This window comes from Phallusia mammillata, chromosome 2 (genome assembly GCF_965637545.1).
Source record: "Phallusia mammillata chromosome 2, kaPhaMamm4.hap1.1, whole genome shotgun sequence".
Taxonomy (NCBI): domain Eukaryota; kingdom Metazoa; phylum Chordata; class Ascidiacea; order Phlebobranchia; family Ascidiidae; genus Phallusia; species Phallusia mammillata.
The window spans coordinates 2,850,817-2,865,963 of NC_137253.1; the positions used below are offsets into that span (position 1 = coordinate 2,850,817).

The following is a 15,147-nucleotide window of genomic DNA, read 5'->3' on the forward strand; positions in this document are numbered from 1 at the left end:
ACTTTCGAGTTGTAGATATCGAAATAATGGTATTTCCAGTAATAAACTTATTTTCAAACAAAGCAAAGTAGTCACAAAAAAAAGTTTCAACGCAAATACAATCGCTGTTTTCGAAAAGGCGTTTTTCTTGCCTTAAACTTTGTACGGTCTGGTGACAACTAATAACGCGGCGGTCTCGGTACGTAAGCGTAAAAACACATTTTCTCTTTTCCGAGTGCAGTTAATAAGTTGCCTTTCATTTATATGAGTTGAAATGCAGATTTAATTTAGACAGTCGCATGTAGTTGCAATTTAGTGTGGCCGATAAATTGTAATTGTATTATAAATTGGAGATTTTACACATATACTCGGCATTAAGGATGATATTCTACAGCAACAATAGTAACTTGATGCATATTTGGCCAAAACTCTTCAAATTTAAAGTTTATGCGATGCACCGGCTGCACCCCCATCTTGTGCAGTCAGGTATAGTGAACACAGAAAAATCATCCATTTATTTTATACAGTAGGAGTTTCTGCAGTTAGATTTATTCTTTGCTGAAATATTTTTTCAAAATCTGTCTAAAACATGACTTCGCTGAAAGAGGTGAGCAACTGTTGATAATTGCTGTTTTTGTTTTTTCTTTGCTTGCTTAACAAAACGTACCTTAACAGGTTTTACTTTTTCGAAAGATTTCCAATTAGTCTGGATTTAAATAAAAGCATTTGTTTTCAATTTTTATTTCAATTCTCAAAAGTTTTTATTCCCTCCCTTTTTCTGCTTCCTAGTACCTGATAATGTTATGCTAAGGGTTGAGGTTTAGGGAGATTCCCTTACATCCGTTTTCAACAATGCCAATGACTTTAAATTTATCATGGTAAATCAAGCGGATTTCTTCTTAACACTCTAAAACTCAAAAACTATCTTTTAACTAATTTTGAATTAAGTTACTCAGCTATTACGAAAGCCCAACGGGATCAAAACCTCTCGTTTGCAGGCGGTTGCACAAAGCAATGAGAATCACATTGATTGATTTAGTTGTATGACTTGGTTGAACCTCAATTAAATATACGTTTGCCATGAGGGGTAAAAATTTGAACTTTTGATGCCACAGTTACGCGAGTTGGACTGTGGTGACATCACATGTAACCTTGATGACTTTGTGGCCGGTTCAGGAGGTTTCGGAGATGTTCTATTTGGATACCACAATGGGTTAAAGCAACAAGTTGCCATCAAAATATTTGAGGTGGCTGGTGGAACGCAAAAAAAGTCACTGGCTACGAAAATGTGAGATTGGTCCAATACAGATAACATAATAGGCATGTTTACCGAAATATTCTTTAGGATTAAAGAAGAAATGGAACACTTACTGGAAGCAGATCATGAAAATGTCGTTCGAATTTTCGGCTACGTTCAATGGTCTTTCTCAATGGGAATTGTGATGGAATACTGTGAAGGTGGAGATTTGGAAACACTACTAATGGATACATCCAAAGAATTGGGCCTTGCTGTACGCCTTCGCATTTTATACGAAATAGCATCAGCATTGGCTTTCTGTCACAATTTGCCCGACAAACGTTTAATTCATCAGGACCTAAAACCTGGAAACGTTTTGCTTACCAAAGAATTAAGCTGTAGATTGGCTGATTTCGGGGCCTCCGAACTGGCAACTTATAGTATTTCGGCAACTGTGAATCCTTTGGCACGAACCAAGAAAGAAAGGCCACAATACACTCCCTACTACACTGCTCCAGAAAAACTGAAGGACCCCACCATGAAGCCAAGGAAGCAGCATGACGTGTATGCTTTCAGCATGTTATTGTATTGGGTCTTGACCCGTAAAGCACCTTATCCAGGTCTGGCAGAAGCAGAGCGAAGGGAGTTATTAGAATTAATCAAGAAAGGAAAAAGACCAGACTGTCGAGAAGTACGCGATTGGATGCAAACTTTGGTCGGTGAAGACAGAGAAATCGTGGAGCAACTCCAACTATTGATGAAGCGATGCTGGGATCAAGATCCCACAAAACGTCCCACAATGACTGAGATAAAAGAAGAATTAAAAACGTATTTAGACGAACAGAAAACCACCAAGCTGCTTTCTCAAGTTTTGACGACTTTGACTCAAATGGATTTAGACGAGCAACCGCAAGTCAGCGAAGGTCGACGCGTTTCTCTTCAGTATTTTTCAACCCGGCTCAGAAGTTTTCATGGTAAGTTGACAAACTAACAGATATTAGGTTTACACTTCCTTTTTTAACATATTCCTAAAAACGGACCACTTTGATTCGTAGAAACCTGTAGTTATCCTAATCCCAAGCAAAAATTTATGACCGGGCCGTGTCCAAATACGTATGGCTTACTGGTGCAACCAAGTCTGGGTCGGACATGACAACCGTGTCTCAACCTTATATGAATGTATGGCTAAGGGTTGACATTGAAACACCCCCATGCATGGGGCGTCCGTCAGGGTTATGTTTGGTCCATGTACGTTCCGTGCCAACGGCCATACAACGGTACCTTTGCCTGGTCCATGGCTGACAATCCCTGGCTTGTTGCGTCGTTACGCCACACTTTGCCTAACATGCCCCGAACACCCACCTTGCTAGTTTTTCTATCGGCTTTCCGGAGATGCACGGAATATGACTCACATATTGCTTTTATCTTAATTTGTATTGCCACAAGTACGAACGGAAAAGGGAAAATCATCAACATTAAACGTACGGAAAACTGTTACTCAACGTCGACGCACAATATTCGCGCCGCAGTCGTCAATTTGTCTAAAGACGAGCGGTTGCAGTTTAATGAAGGTTTTAGGAAAAGGTCAATCGTTCACATCTTTACTTCCCCCGCTGAACTGAGTTTGACGTGCGCCCCATGAAGATATCTAAACAAAAAATAAAATAGATATAATCGATTTTACAAAACATGAAAATGCGCAGTATTTTTTGAAACTGTTTACGGTTTAAATACCTTTCGCTTTAAAAAAAGATGGCTATTGGCTAACATGCAAACATAGAAATTTTATGGTACTAATAAAGATACAACGAAATTAATAGGGCAACAAGTGCTTACCTTCATACACAAATAAGTTGACGTCCAGCAACATATTGCAGTTCGATGAGGCAAAATAAAGTATATTCCTGAAGAGTATTCCGAAAAATAGACTTTACAGAAAAGCTGCATGCTGCCTCAACAACTTAACTTTCACTTTAACACAATGTGTTCACAGAGCTAAGTCATTCCAATGAACTAAGTTCCTTTTTCGTCGATTGGCCAATAGCACTGCTTGAGCTTAAACGCGCCTTTGTTTGAAAGTTGCACTGTGGCGCGAAAAGGGAGAGCAAAACTTCAAAGGCGTGATTGATCGACGTCTCAAAACTGTGCGATGGTCGGCCTTTGTAGCTGCCAGCGGGGTGCGTCACTTACGGCCAAAACATAACGCCCTTAGCGAAACAACTGGTTAATAAATAAATCTTAAAAAAATGCATTAACAGTTAGGCACTATTCACGCGATTTCGTAATAAGTGTCGACGAAACGACAAAACAAAATTTTTTTTACGTTTATGCAAACCATCCATTCAATTCAACACCTAACTTTATAAGTAATATGAAATTCATTCTTTAAGCAATTATTTAATTACAAACTAGCCTCTATGTTATGTTATTCCAATAGAGATTAGTACCTTTTTTCCTAATAGTCAAACTTTCTGTCTTTATGTGACGTGCATCGAATCAATAAAAAATGTAGTGTTCACAAGCAACATCTGTGGCGCCGTACAAAATTATAACATGGCCATGCTTGTCTTTTCATACCATAATCCTTTGTACCAGACCGCCATTAATAATCAGACGAGGGCGGAGTATGATTATTCCAAGTTAGGACCAGGTATGGAAATGCCTTAAAAAACTTAACTTATATGAATGGGAAAAGTTTGGGACTGCCGTTCATTGGCCGTTTGGTACATACGCAACAGATAATCGTGCGCAAGAGGCCAACGGCCGAGCGTAAAGGATAGATAATTTTCGCCTGGGATCCTAATGGTGAAAATAACGGCCCAAATAGACGTTAAAAGCGACATGCTTTATTGTTCAAACGTTTCGGCAAATGCTCATGCCATCATCAGCGATATGAAGGCCACATCAATTGCACCCAGTTATATACACTTTAGTCGCATAAAAGAAGGATAAAAAGGTGCGAAACAAGCGTCGCATAAAAACGATAGAAGGTGCGCAGAAGCGAGGTGTAAGCCACCTGCGAGTGTGCGTCTGACCAAACAGGTGCAGAGCAACTACGACATACAATATATTGACAAACAAAGAAACAATAGTAGGACAGCACGTCATTTTTGATGTGACGTGCTGTCCTATTTGGTCAGACGCACACATTTGCAGGTGGCTTACACCTCGCTTCTGCGCACCTTCTATCGTTTTTATGCGACGCTTGTTTCGCACCTTTTTATCCTTCTTTTATGCGACTAAAGTGTATATAACTGGGTGCAATTGATGTGGCCTTCATATCGCTGATGATGGCATGAGCATTTGCCGAAACGTTTGAACAATAAAGCATGTCGCTTTTAACGTCTATTTGGGCCGTTATTTTCACCATTAAACTTATGAACAGATCCGTATATAGTATCCTAATCCTGTTGTCGTAAAACGCGTTACTGATCGTTTTGTTGCGGCCTGTTTTGATTAAACTTGTCAGTTCCTCACCAGACCCAGCAGTTTTTGTGGTAAATAGTGATGTGTAGTACAGAAATCTTACTGAACCACTGACGATATTTTCTTTTCATTATTTTCTGCTTTTAGTTCCCTCCACGTTAGGTGGCACCCAAGGGCAGTCAAGCAAACTAGCAGGTGACGCACAAGTATATCCGTCATCTCAACAAGGGGAGATCCCAAAATCTAAAAGCCAGAAACAGCCAGGTTTAATATACAACGACAAGTTGGAACTTTTAGGTAAACTAATACAACAAACATATGCATTGCTTGCGATTGTTTAGTAATCAACGTTTGCTTTCACTAACTGGTCAAAATGAAAACATTTCCACGCTTCCTGATATTAGGTGAACGATTTTGAAACGCATTAACTTGTCAGTAAAATTTAACATTTTCGCAGTTTTGCATGCGGCCAACGCTTAACTGTACTTGCAGAGTTTCAATATCTGGAATCTCATGCAAATTAGTTTGATTGAAAGTCAATATTTGTTTAGCGGCGACTGACACCTCAAACAAAGTCAATTGGTAACTTGGCACTTTGTTACCAAATAACCTCTGTGTATTAGTAATCTTTTTTTAATAAAAGCAAAACAGTGTGAATGTGGTAGTATTAAACCATACATATTTTAGTGCCCTCCACACCAGGTGACACCGAGGAACGATCAACCGAACCAACAGAGGGCGCAAAAGAGCATGTACAGTCTTTTTCTCAACAAGGAGAAATTTCCACCAGCAGCAGACCGCCGCATGCGGGTATAAAAAAAGTTGACTGGTTGAAACTTATGTTTATCGTGTAACATGATGAAAGTAGCTTTGTTTTTGTTTTAAAAGTTAGCATTGTTTCAAAAGTTATGTTAAAATTTAATTCTGTTTAGAACCCACCAGACACGGTGCTGAGGGAGGCTCTACCACAGTAGGAAAATTAATCACTCGTTTCAACACAACATCACCACAGCAACCTGCAGGTAACCAATCACAAATTCACACGTTGCACAAAACGATTGGAGATCAAATGCTTGCAATTTTTCGCTTTCTATACTTTCACCTCGGCCAGTTCTGAAATAAATCGTAACTGCAGCCAAAGATGGAAATTATACTTGAACTGTTTGGTGCACATTTTATGGCATATTACACATTACTAAATTGCTTTTTTGTAAAAACAATTTCGAGTCGTTGTTATAAAGTAGTCAATAATAATCAAGTCGCAAGCGTCCGTTGCCGGTGTTTCGGAAAGTCAATATTTGTCTTCGGCTACTGACACAATTACACTCGGTAACTGGATAGTTTGTACTAAATGTTTTTGTGCCGTTGACATTTTACTTGGAAAACTAACAAGACTGTAGGTTAAATTAATGAATATTTGTGAAACCACAGTTTTAGTGCCCTTTATATCAAACAACACCGAGGAACGATCAACCGAACCAACAGAGGGCGCACATGAGGCAGAACAAACTTCTATCCAACAAGGGGAAGAAAAAGGTATAAGATGCATTGAACCGCTTCAATGTATAGTTACGCTGTTAAAATTGCATTAAAAGTTCAGCTATTATTGACTAATGCAAGTGTGGGGGATTATGCTTATACATGTTATTTCTATTTAAGACACAAAACGCTAATATTATAGACCGCACTTTTACAACCAAACAATCGCCAGTTTTACATACAAGAACGAGCAAAAACGTTCTTGCCGTAAAATAGACAATCCGATTTAAGCCGTAAGCGTCCGCTGCCAGTTTGTTGGAAAGTCTATATTTGTGTAGCGACAACCTACACCTCAAAAAAAAAATTTATGGTAAAGGTGAAGTTTGTCACTAAATCTACTGGTGTTAGTTATCATTTACGTTAGAAATAAAATTATTTTTATTTCGAAAAACAAAAACAAATCAATCTTGTAACTTATTTGGCATTTGCGAAAAATTCAACCACGGTACGTGCAATCACACATAGCGGATGTTTTGACACATTATGCTCCTGTTAAATTCAAGTTTGATGAAATCGTGAAATTTCGGTTTGTTTCTGGGAAATTGGAAATACGCGACATGCAGGGGTGATTGCCATGGCAACATTAGCAACTTTGCAATGAGGTTTATGAAACTTCGATTAATATCTCGCGGCACCCTTGACCATTGCAATTGGCACCCCAAGGTGCCGCGGCACCCTGGTTGAGAAACACTGGTCTAACGCCACGTTTTCTTTAACCAAGCGAAATAAGCTCTACTTAACTCAGCTTAATCACAAATCCTCACTTTGAACAAAAATATTGGGGATCGTGAGCTAGAGTTTGGCCGCTGGGCATCAAGCGTTGATGCGCTGAGCAACAAGCGCAAACATCAAGAGCTGGAAAACAAGCGTAAATTTTTGTCCATGCCTTAAACTGGTGCTCGAATCATTTGTGACGTCCCGCGAAGTCGTACGCCACGGTATAAACATAAAACATGAGCTTTACTATCACGCAAATAGTTATGTTTCTGCGATAGGACAGTTGTGTTGCATTATGATATTAGTTCAGTGAGATGCTTTTTCCGTCGTCGCCGGCCTACAAGTGAATTACTAATCTTTTGGTTTGGTTGGACAAAACGATAATGATTGAAAATAGATGATTCCGTCAAAAATTCGGCAAACCGATTATTAAAAACATCACTACCTCAAACCAGTTTTTTTAACCCATTTTGAGCCACAGAACACATTATGCAATAAATGATATACCTAAAAGTAAACCAATATAGTTTTACTTCCGTTGGAGCAACTGCTGATACAGCAGGTATATTAAAAATCTTAGTTTTATAACTCACGACTTAACAAAGGTTAAGACGTTTCCCTCAAGTTTCAACTTTATTAGATCCAACTACATACGGTGCCGAGAAACACTCCGACCATTCCAGCAACACTTCACCACAGCAACAAGCAGGTAAACCATTCGGTCTTCAGCGTGTTTAGCCATTGTCTGCTAATTGTGTTCGCAATTTTTAAACTTACCCTAACCCAACTTACAAATTCACGCGTTGCAAAAAATGATTGGGCGCACTAGAGTTTAACCGCTTGGAATCACAAGCGTAAATTGGTAGCCCATGCCTAAACTAGTCATGTAGATAACTGGCAAACTGGATACAAGCCGAAAACAATTGGTCCGCAGCTTTGGCCAACAAATTCGGCCGAATCAACTGAATCAGAGTTGCTTGGTATTAGCAGAAAAAATAAGCTCAAAATTATTTGACATTCTTTTTTGGTTGGTTTCGTTTCTACACATAGTTTTAAATCAAGCGTTCCAGTTTTGTACGAAAACCCGTTTTTCAGATATTCCATCATGTGGGTTCACCTTATTTGTTTCGTGACAATCTAATCACTTACAAACAAGAAGTCACTAAGTGTGTGAAACGAAAGTCCATTTAAAGCTCGTGTATGACATACTAAATATATGATGTTTAGCTGTCGTTCAATTCGACTTCAAAGCAAGAGCACCGGATGAACTGACGCTTACAAGAGGAGATATTATAACGAACATTAGGATAGCGAAAGATGCTGGGTGGTACGAGGGAACCCTGCAGGGAATAACTGGAATCTTTCCAGGAAACTACGTCACGGTAAAAATACAGGCTTAACTAAACAGATTTTTGTGTCACGCAAATTTTAAAATAATATAAAAAATGTTACATTTTTCTTCACCTCATTTTTTTACAAAATTAGGCTATTTTTTCTGGATGACAATCAAACGCAATTGTAATTAAACCTATAACACACTTAGGTCATATTAAATGTTTTGCCACAAGTTACTCAACCCCGTAAAAAAGTCGACTTGGTCTTGTAATATTTGCACTGGCTTATCTTTAACAATAACGAAACGGTACCAGTGGTTAAATTTAACTTTGCCGGCACTTTACATCGGAATAGTTGACATTACACCACGAGTAAGACACGCGTACGCACCACGAGCAAATATCTTACTGATTTATTTTCACAAATGAAACAAGCGGTTTATGACATCCACTGGTATGTAATTGAGTTTATCACATATGACCTTTAAAACGAGTTGTCAAACGAAAACTACAGATAACGTAGATGGACTTGTTAAATGGATAGTTTTTGCTTCAAAAGTCACGTCAGAAATAAATGATAATGCTTGTGTATGCACATATTAAACCTATATAAAACAAATCCATTTTTGCAGATGTGTGAAGCAAACGAAGTAAATAAGAAAGGTACGTGTTTGAGATAGCCTACATTAAACAAAAACATGAAGGTTTGGTTCTCGTATATAAACAAGCACTTAAAAACTTTCTTATAAAGTTAAATAATTCTCCTCAAAGTTAAAAACAACAACTTAGAACGCACAAATCAATCGGTATTTTTTTGCCACGTTTTTAAAAACAAAAGAAATTTCACAACAAAAGTAACTGCGTGGCAGGTCGGTGAAAGGCCAATCACTGGCCGCCAAGTCATTCAGGAAAGGGACAATCGGTCACCTGGAGAAAGATTTTTTTGGGGGCAAAATTACTGTGTACATACAGTAGCGGGCAAGCGCAATAGAAAATAAACATAGCAGCGATACAAGGAAAAAAATCGCGTGAATGATTTTGGACGAATCGTTAGGGTATGCACATGGTTGTAATAGTCGAGGTCAAATCAGCGAAAATAAAATAAGGCCATCAGCATATAAGTTAATTGCTTGATTGGACACAGTTACAGTACAAAAACAATGAACGTATTTATTAATGTGTATTATGTTATGTTAAAACTTTGAAGTAAAATTAGAAGTTTTTAACCTTTAAAAAACTTTAACCTCGCTTCACCGAAAAAATCCCTGCCATAGCAGGCAACCTCGTTGCTCATGTCATATATGCAAACTGCAAAGTGGTGGAGCCTTTATTGTGCCTGAGTGTGACCACTTTTTTAAATAACGACTCTAAAATTTTGCTTTTGGGGCTGGGTTCGGGGCGGGTTCGGTTTTAGGTTTTTTAAAAGTAATGGGTTTGATTCGGGCCTGACTTCACACTCTAAGTCAGTTTTGTTTTGAGCTGAGTAGATAGTTGCTGGACCTGACTAAATGCCAAACAGCGATAAATCACCTTGTTCAAGACCAATTGTCCACTGTTTTGTTGTCTTGGTCTTTCCGGAGACTTTATTGTATAGGCTTGTCAATCAAACTTTCGGGCCTTAACGGGTTTCTGAAAAAAAAAACGATTCGGGTTTGGGCCGGCTATGGGTTCGAATTTCAGGCCCGTTTGCAACTCTGATACGATGGTCCCGAATAATATGACATTTTGCTCTTTAATGAGTCAGATGCGTTTTCTTTCACATTTACCTCGTATCATTCGAAAAAGGCCGTGACCGATCTCACACTTTCTAGCATGAAAACGCGATAAAGTATCGGGCAATGAAAATCCGTAAAGATATTTGACAAAACTGCACTTCGTAAAACCTGTATAGCAACGACGAAAATTAAGTCATCAAACCAATTTGTACAAGCTGACTGTATTCATACACGGCAAATCAACACCCAAACAAGTAAAATGTTGTTGTCTTACTATTTCGTCTATCTCACAGCTTGGTACAGAGCAGTCCGGCGCCGCAGCCTCACATGCAAATTGCTCTGCACGCTCCTAGACAACAGATCTCCAACACGCGGCCCGCGGTCCACAATTTTCTGTGGACTGCGGCGTTATTAGCAAATAAAAAGTATATTAATATTGTTACAGCGAGAATTAATTGTACCGCTTGGCTGATTTAAGTTCTCCTTTATTCGTGACGTATTGAAATATTCATCCGCGACAGAGCAGGTGCTTTGAACGCCACGTTTTTGTAAGCTGCGTTAGCTGCTAGGTTTGCAGTCAATTTAAGTGAATTTATCCTAATTTCTTGTGTCTATTTGTTTATAGTGAAACTGTAAATGTTAAGAGCAATAGCAAAAATGCTGAATTGTCAGTTGTGGAACCTGTAGCCTAGGGTTGCCATTCGTCCGGATTTTCCCTGACATGTCCGGGAATTTAGTGTTTAAATCTGCGTCAGGGAGAAATGGTAAAATGTATCTAAAAGTCCGGAATTCAAGAAAAAATATATGTATATATAATAAAATTAATGTACCAACGGAGAAAGTTTCTAGTAGATAGCTACAACCGCGTCTTTACCATGAAACGATAAGAGGTAAACTGGCGGCGCGCAGGTTAACGTATACCTGTTACTGTTTGATGTGTGTGCGCGCGTAACAATACCTGTTTGTTACTAGATGTTTAACAATATGCGTTAAATACACAAATAAAAATCCGCGTTTCAAGAAAACACAGCATTCGAAGCTACATGAGAACGTGGAGAATTTCATTTAATTGTATACCTAATATGCAGGGAACTAACAAACAACTCAAAGTCATTTTTACAGTGGAACATTTTTACAGTGGCATTTTTCTTTAAATTTAAAAAGCTCCTTGTGACTCCCATCGTTTAATTTTTTTGGTTAAAAAAGAACTTAACTAAACAGAAGCGTGCGCAGAAAGTTAATTGACAAGGATCAGAGTATTGTATGCAGCGTTTTCTCGTGTCGCTGAGTAGTAGGAAGATGGTCCGAAGATTCTCAAGTTCCGTGCAAGACATCCGGTTACCTTGACCTTGACCTTGAAGACGTCTTAAGACTTCCGCAGGAAGTCTTGGCTACACGTCTTGGTTTCCGACTTCCCCATCTTGAAGACGTCTTGAAGATGCGGACTTCCCCATTCTTGAAGATGAGGACTTTCCCTGACTTCCGAAGGAAGTCTTACCTTGGTGAAAGTTTCAGGTGACGTTGCAGGTGTTTCTTGGAATTTCAAAGGATGTGTAAGACTTGCGCAAGACCTGTTTATTACCTGGAATTTCAAAGGATGTGTAAGACTTGCGCAAGACCTGTTTATTACCTGGAATTTCAAAGGATGTGCAAGACTTGCGCAAGTTTTTGACGTACTGGAATTTCAAAGGAAGTAAGACTTGCGCAAGTTTTTGACGTAGTCAAATATATGTATTTGTTTGTTGCAAGAAAGTGGGTCATGACTTTCATAAAAAACAACCGAGCTAGTAAACCACCAATAGTTGCGTCATAGACTTTTTACTCTGCACTTCTAGTGTCAGCTGTCGTGTTTCACCGGATGAGCGAGCGCGCTCGCGCTCCTTAGATTTATACAGGTATTGTTCGTTTTTTACGTGGAATTCCAAAGGAAGTGTCGTTTATAAAGACTTGCGCAGGTCCCTTTGTGACCAGCACAGCGCCCCGAGAAAACTTATGATAACATTTGGAGTTTCTATGGCTGAGTTAAAAACGCGTCGTCTACCAGCTGTGGTAAATCGCTTGATGAGCGAACGCGCGTCGCGCTCGATTGCGTATCGGATGAGCGGCGCGTCTCGTGCGCGTCGCGGGCTCGCGCGCGGCGTTTCGAATGCGTAATCCCGGCAGAGATTGTTTTTTTCGTTTCGATCTTTTTTATTTCTCACACACACACACACACATAGGTAAGCACAATTAAAGCAGTTTTTGAAATAGTTGTTGCACGAAGCGATCGTTTGCCCGGTAATTGCGATATGTCACGCGCCATGGCCATAAGAAAATTATCTAAGTCAAAAAAAAATGTTATAATAAGTTTTATCGGGGCGCTGTGCACAGCTGTTTTTGTGTCTGTTGGCGCCGAACCTATTAAAATAAAAATTGTGTGGATATGGCGTTCGATTTCACATTAAAACTCGAGCCGGCCGCATTTTAAATGAAATAGGATATCTCGTTTCCTATGGCCTCACTGATAAGCTGTTGCTAATGAAGTCATTTGGCATATGCTATTACTGTAGTCCTATTTATTTGTGTCAGTTTTTCATTCAATTGAGTCCACGTGTAAAATCACACACACTTATATAGCCGAGCAAAAAGAAAACATATGTACATTGAAATAACCCACGCAATGCAAACACATAAAATAAACATACATTAAAGAAAACACAAAGAATAAAACAATTACCCCGACATCAAACTTTACAAGTGTAGCTTCAAATTTCCAGGGGATCAGTAGAAATACCATCTGATTTAATTTTTCGTTTGCAATACAAATAGGTTAGACCTTTTTTATATTGGTTATAAGTAAACATTTTTCCGTTTCTAAGCATAAAACCTTGATTGCAGACAGTAAAATCCATTTGTGTTTTTAATACATCTAAATAATTTTGTCGTCGTAAGTCGTCAGCTGTCGTGTTTCACCGGATGAGCGAGCGCGCTCGCGCTCGTTAGATTTATACAGGTATTGTTCGTTTTACGTGGAATTCCAAAGGAAGTGTTGTTTTTAAAGACTTGCGCGCAGGTCCCTTTGTGACCAGCACAGCGCCCCGATAAAACTTATTATAACATTTTTTGTGTTGCTGTGGAGTTTCTATGGATGAGTTAAAAAGGCGTCGTCTACCAGCTGTGGTAAATCGCTGGATGAGCGAACGCGCGTCGCGCTCGATTGCGAGTTTTATCGTGGCGCTGTGCACAGCTGTTTTGTGTCTGTTGGCGCCGAACCTATTAAAATTTTAATTGTGCGGATGTGGCACTCGATTTCACATTAAAACTCGAGCTGGCCGCATTTTTGGTGAAATAGGATAGCGTAAGGGTTAATAGGAGGCGCGGCAAAGACAAATTTTAAATACGCTTTTTGTCAAACAATGTATTTTGCCGTAGCGTTTGCCTATGCGGACATCATTAAATTAGCTTTCGGAGTTACATCACATTTGGTGTGAGCTGTTACATGACTTGACACATATGTATAATCTAAATAACAGTTCTATCGATGGAAAGCTCGTTGTTTAAATTGAGTATATTTTATACAAGTGTTATGTCAGCGCGCATGTTTGAAAAAAAGGGTCATTTTGTCTGTGACAACAAATGTTGCAATAAGTTTTATTTGGGTTCTATGCACAGCTGTTTTGTGTTTGTTCGTGTCAAACCAATTAAAGCTTTAATTATGCGGATATGACGATCCAGTTTATATGGAAACTCGCGCTGGTAGCAATTTTGCTGAAACCTGATAGCGCGTTTCCTATGTCGCTTACTGACTTTGCATACTTAAAAGGTTCATGCAAGTAAGAAGACAGATACATAAAATACATGTCAAAGTAAACAATTAATACTTTTGATCGATATAAAAGTTTATAAATATGCATGCAATGCGACGATTCAAATATCTAAGGGCTCAGTTAAAATACCATTAAACAAGACTTTTCGTTTAAAATTATTTGATTTTTTCGAATAAATAGTTTGGGCTTTTTTGTAAGGGTTACAAGCAATTTTTTTCACGCTTCTAAGCATGCAACCTTGGTTGCTGACAGTAAAGCCGTTTTGTGTTTTTAAAACAGCAAAATAGTTTTACCGTCCCAAGCCATCTTTACCCTGCAATTTAACTTTTTCTAAATTACTATTGTCAGCCGAAAATTTCAATTTGCAGCATGGTTGCATAAACCATTGTAGCCATGTCGGTTGCAAAAATAAAATCGGTAAAGTATGATTACCCTAGGTGCCAACTCTTACCCCAAATCCGACTCTCGGCATAAATCCTTACCTTTTGGTAGGAGACACCAATGCTGGGTCTTAACCTTTTAGCGCCTTGTGTTAAGATCCTAAGAAAGGGCTAGGCTTTGCAACAAATCTCTCATATTGCTTGTTTGGTAATTATGTCAACGGTAGTTCAAGATCTGTACAAATGTTGTATGGACAAAAACAACCCTGCAACTGATTAACATGATTGCAGTCGGGTGCTGTATGATTATAGACAACAATAGGTCGCTTATGCCATTTGCAAACGAGTTGCAAATAAAACCCTGGGCTGCGATCATAAACTTGAAACCGATAAAAGAAAACATGTTGAAACCGATAAAAGACCAATCCGCTAGTTCCCATGGCCGAACCCGTGTTTTTGTGTGTTTTCGCGTGTGATAAAAATGTTACAATAGTGTTTATAAAAAAAGCATTTGCAAAAATGCTCTCAAACTGATTGCGAAATTGCCTTGACGGGTTGAGTTATCCGATTAACGGTTAACCGAGTGCATTTTAAATCCTGTTTGGGTCTTTTATATCGCTCGAAAAATAACCATTATGGGGCAAAATGTGAAAAGGTTGATGTATCGTGCCATTATAGTACAGACAATAATAGTGCCGGACAATTATAAACATTGAAACTAAATTTGTCCAACACTTACGCTGTTCTAACACACTTAAAATATATGCTGATTTAATATATTATATCTGGGTAACCAGCTAAATTCAAAATATCCGTTGTTCAAATAGTAGAAATTATTGATAGCGCACTTAATTTAAGTCCACCAATCGATTGCGCCATGCAAACGCAAATGCAAACATAGTGAAAAAGTTAAGGGTTAGGCTACCACCTAAGAGTTTGAAGCTGTAAAATAGTTTTGATTGCACTGAAGACAAACGGCAACACATGTTCTCTTATCCGGGTTAATGCGACACA

The 15,147-nt window shown here is 38.8% G+C and overlaps 2 protein-coding genes and 2 long non-coding RNA genes across 5 annotated transcripts in view; 3 read left to right on the forward strand and 1 right to left on the reverse strand.

The window, feature by feature from the left end:
• The window catches only part of LOC145214579 (uncharacterized), a 77,144-nt gene that overhangs the window by 37,958 nt on the left and 24,039 nt on the right, over positions 1 to 15,147 (forward strand). The gene's annotated exons all lie outside the window — the stretch shown is intronic.
• LOC145212063 (receptor-interacting serine/threonine-protein kinase 1-like) lies at positions 569 to 2,207 on the forward strand. Its single transcript, XM_080080095.1, has 3 exons — positions 569 to 586; positions 1,095 to 1,267; positions 1,325 to 2,207. Exons 1-3 carry the CDS (start codon positions 569 to 571, stop codon positions 2,205 to 2,207), a joined length of 1,074 nt encoding a protein of 357 aa, XP_079936221.1.
• Positions 2,632 to 4,138, reverse strand: LOC145214268 (uncharacterized). 2 transcript variants are annotated; one of them, XR_013857014.1, is made up of 3 exons: positions 3,664 to 4,138; positions 3,053 to 3,423; positions 2,632 to 2,864 (listed from the first exon to the last, which is right to left on the reverse strand). It is a non-coding gene; the product is annotated as an uncharacterized LOC145214268 (long non-coding RNA). The 2 variants fall into 2 exon arrangements; XR_013857013.1 differs by having other exon boundaries at positions 3,053 to 4,138.
• On the forward strand, positions 4,594 to 9,627 carry LOC145212065 (uncharacterized). The gene is made up of 8 exons (XM_080080096.1): positions 4,594 to 4,605; positions 4,732 to 4,939; positions 5,330 to 5,452; positions 5,575 to 5,664; positions 6,074 to 6,178; positions 7,539 to 7,607; positions 8,126 to 8,280; positions 8,865 to 9,627. Exons 1-8 carry the CDS (start codon positions 4,594 to 4,596, stop codon positions 8,910 to 8,912), a joined length of 810 nt encoding a protein of 269 aa, XP_079936222.1. The 3' UTR covers positions 8,913 to 9,627.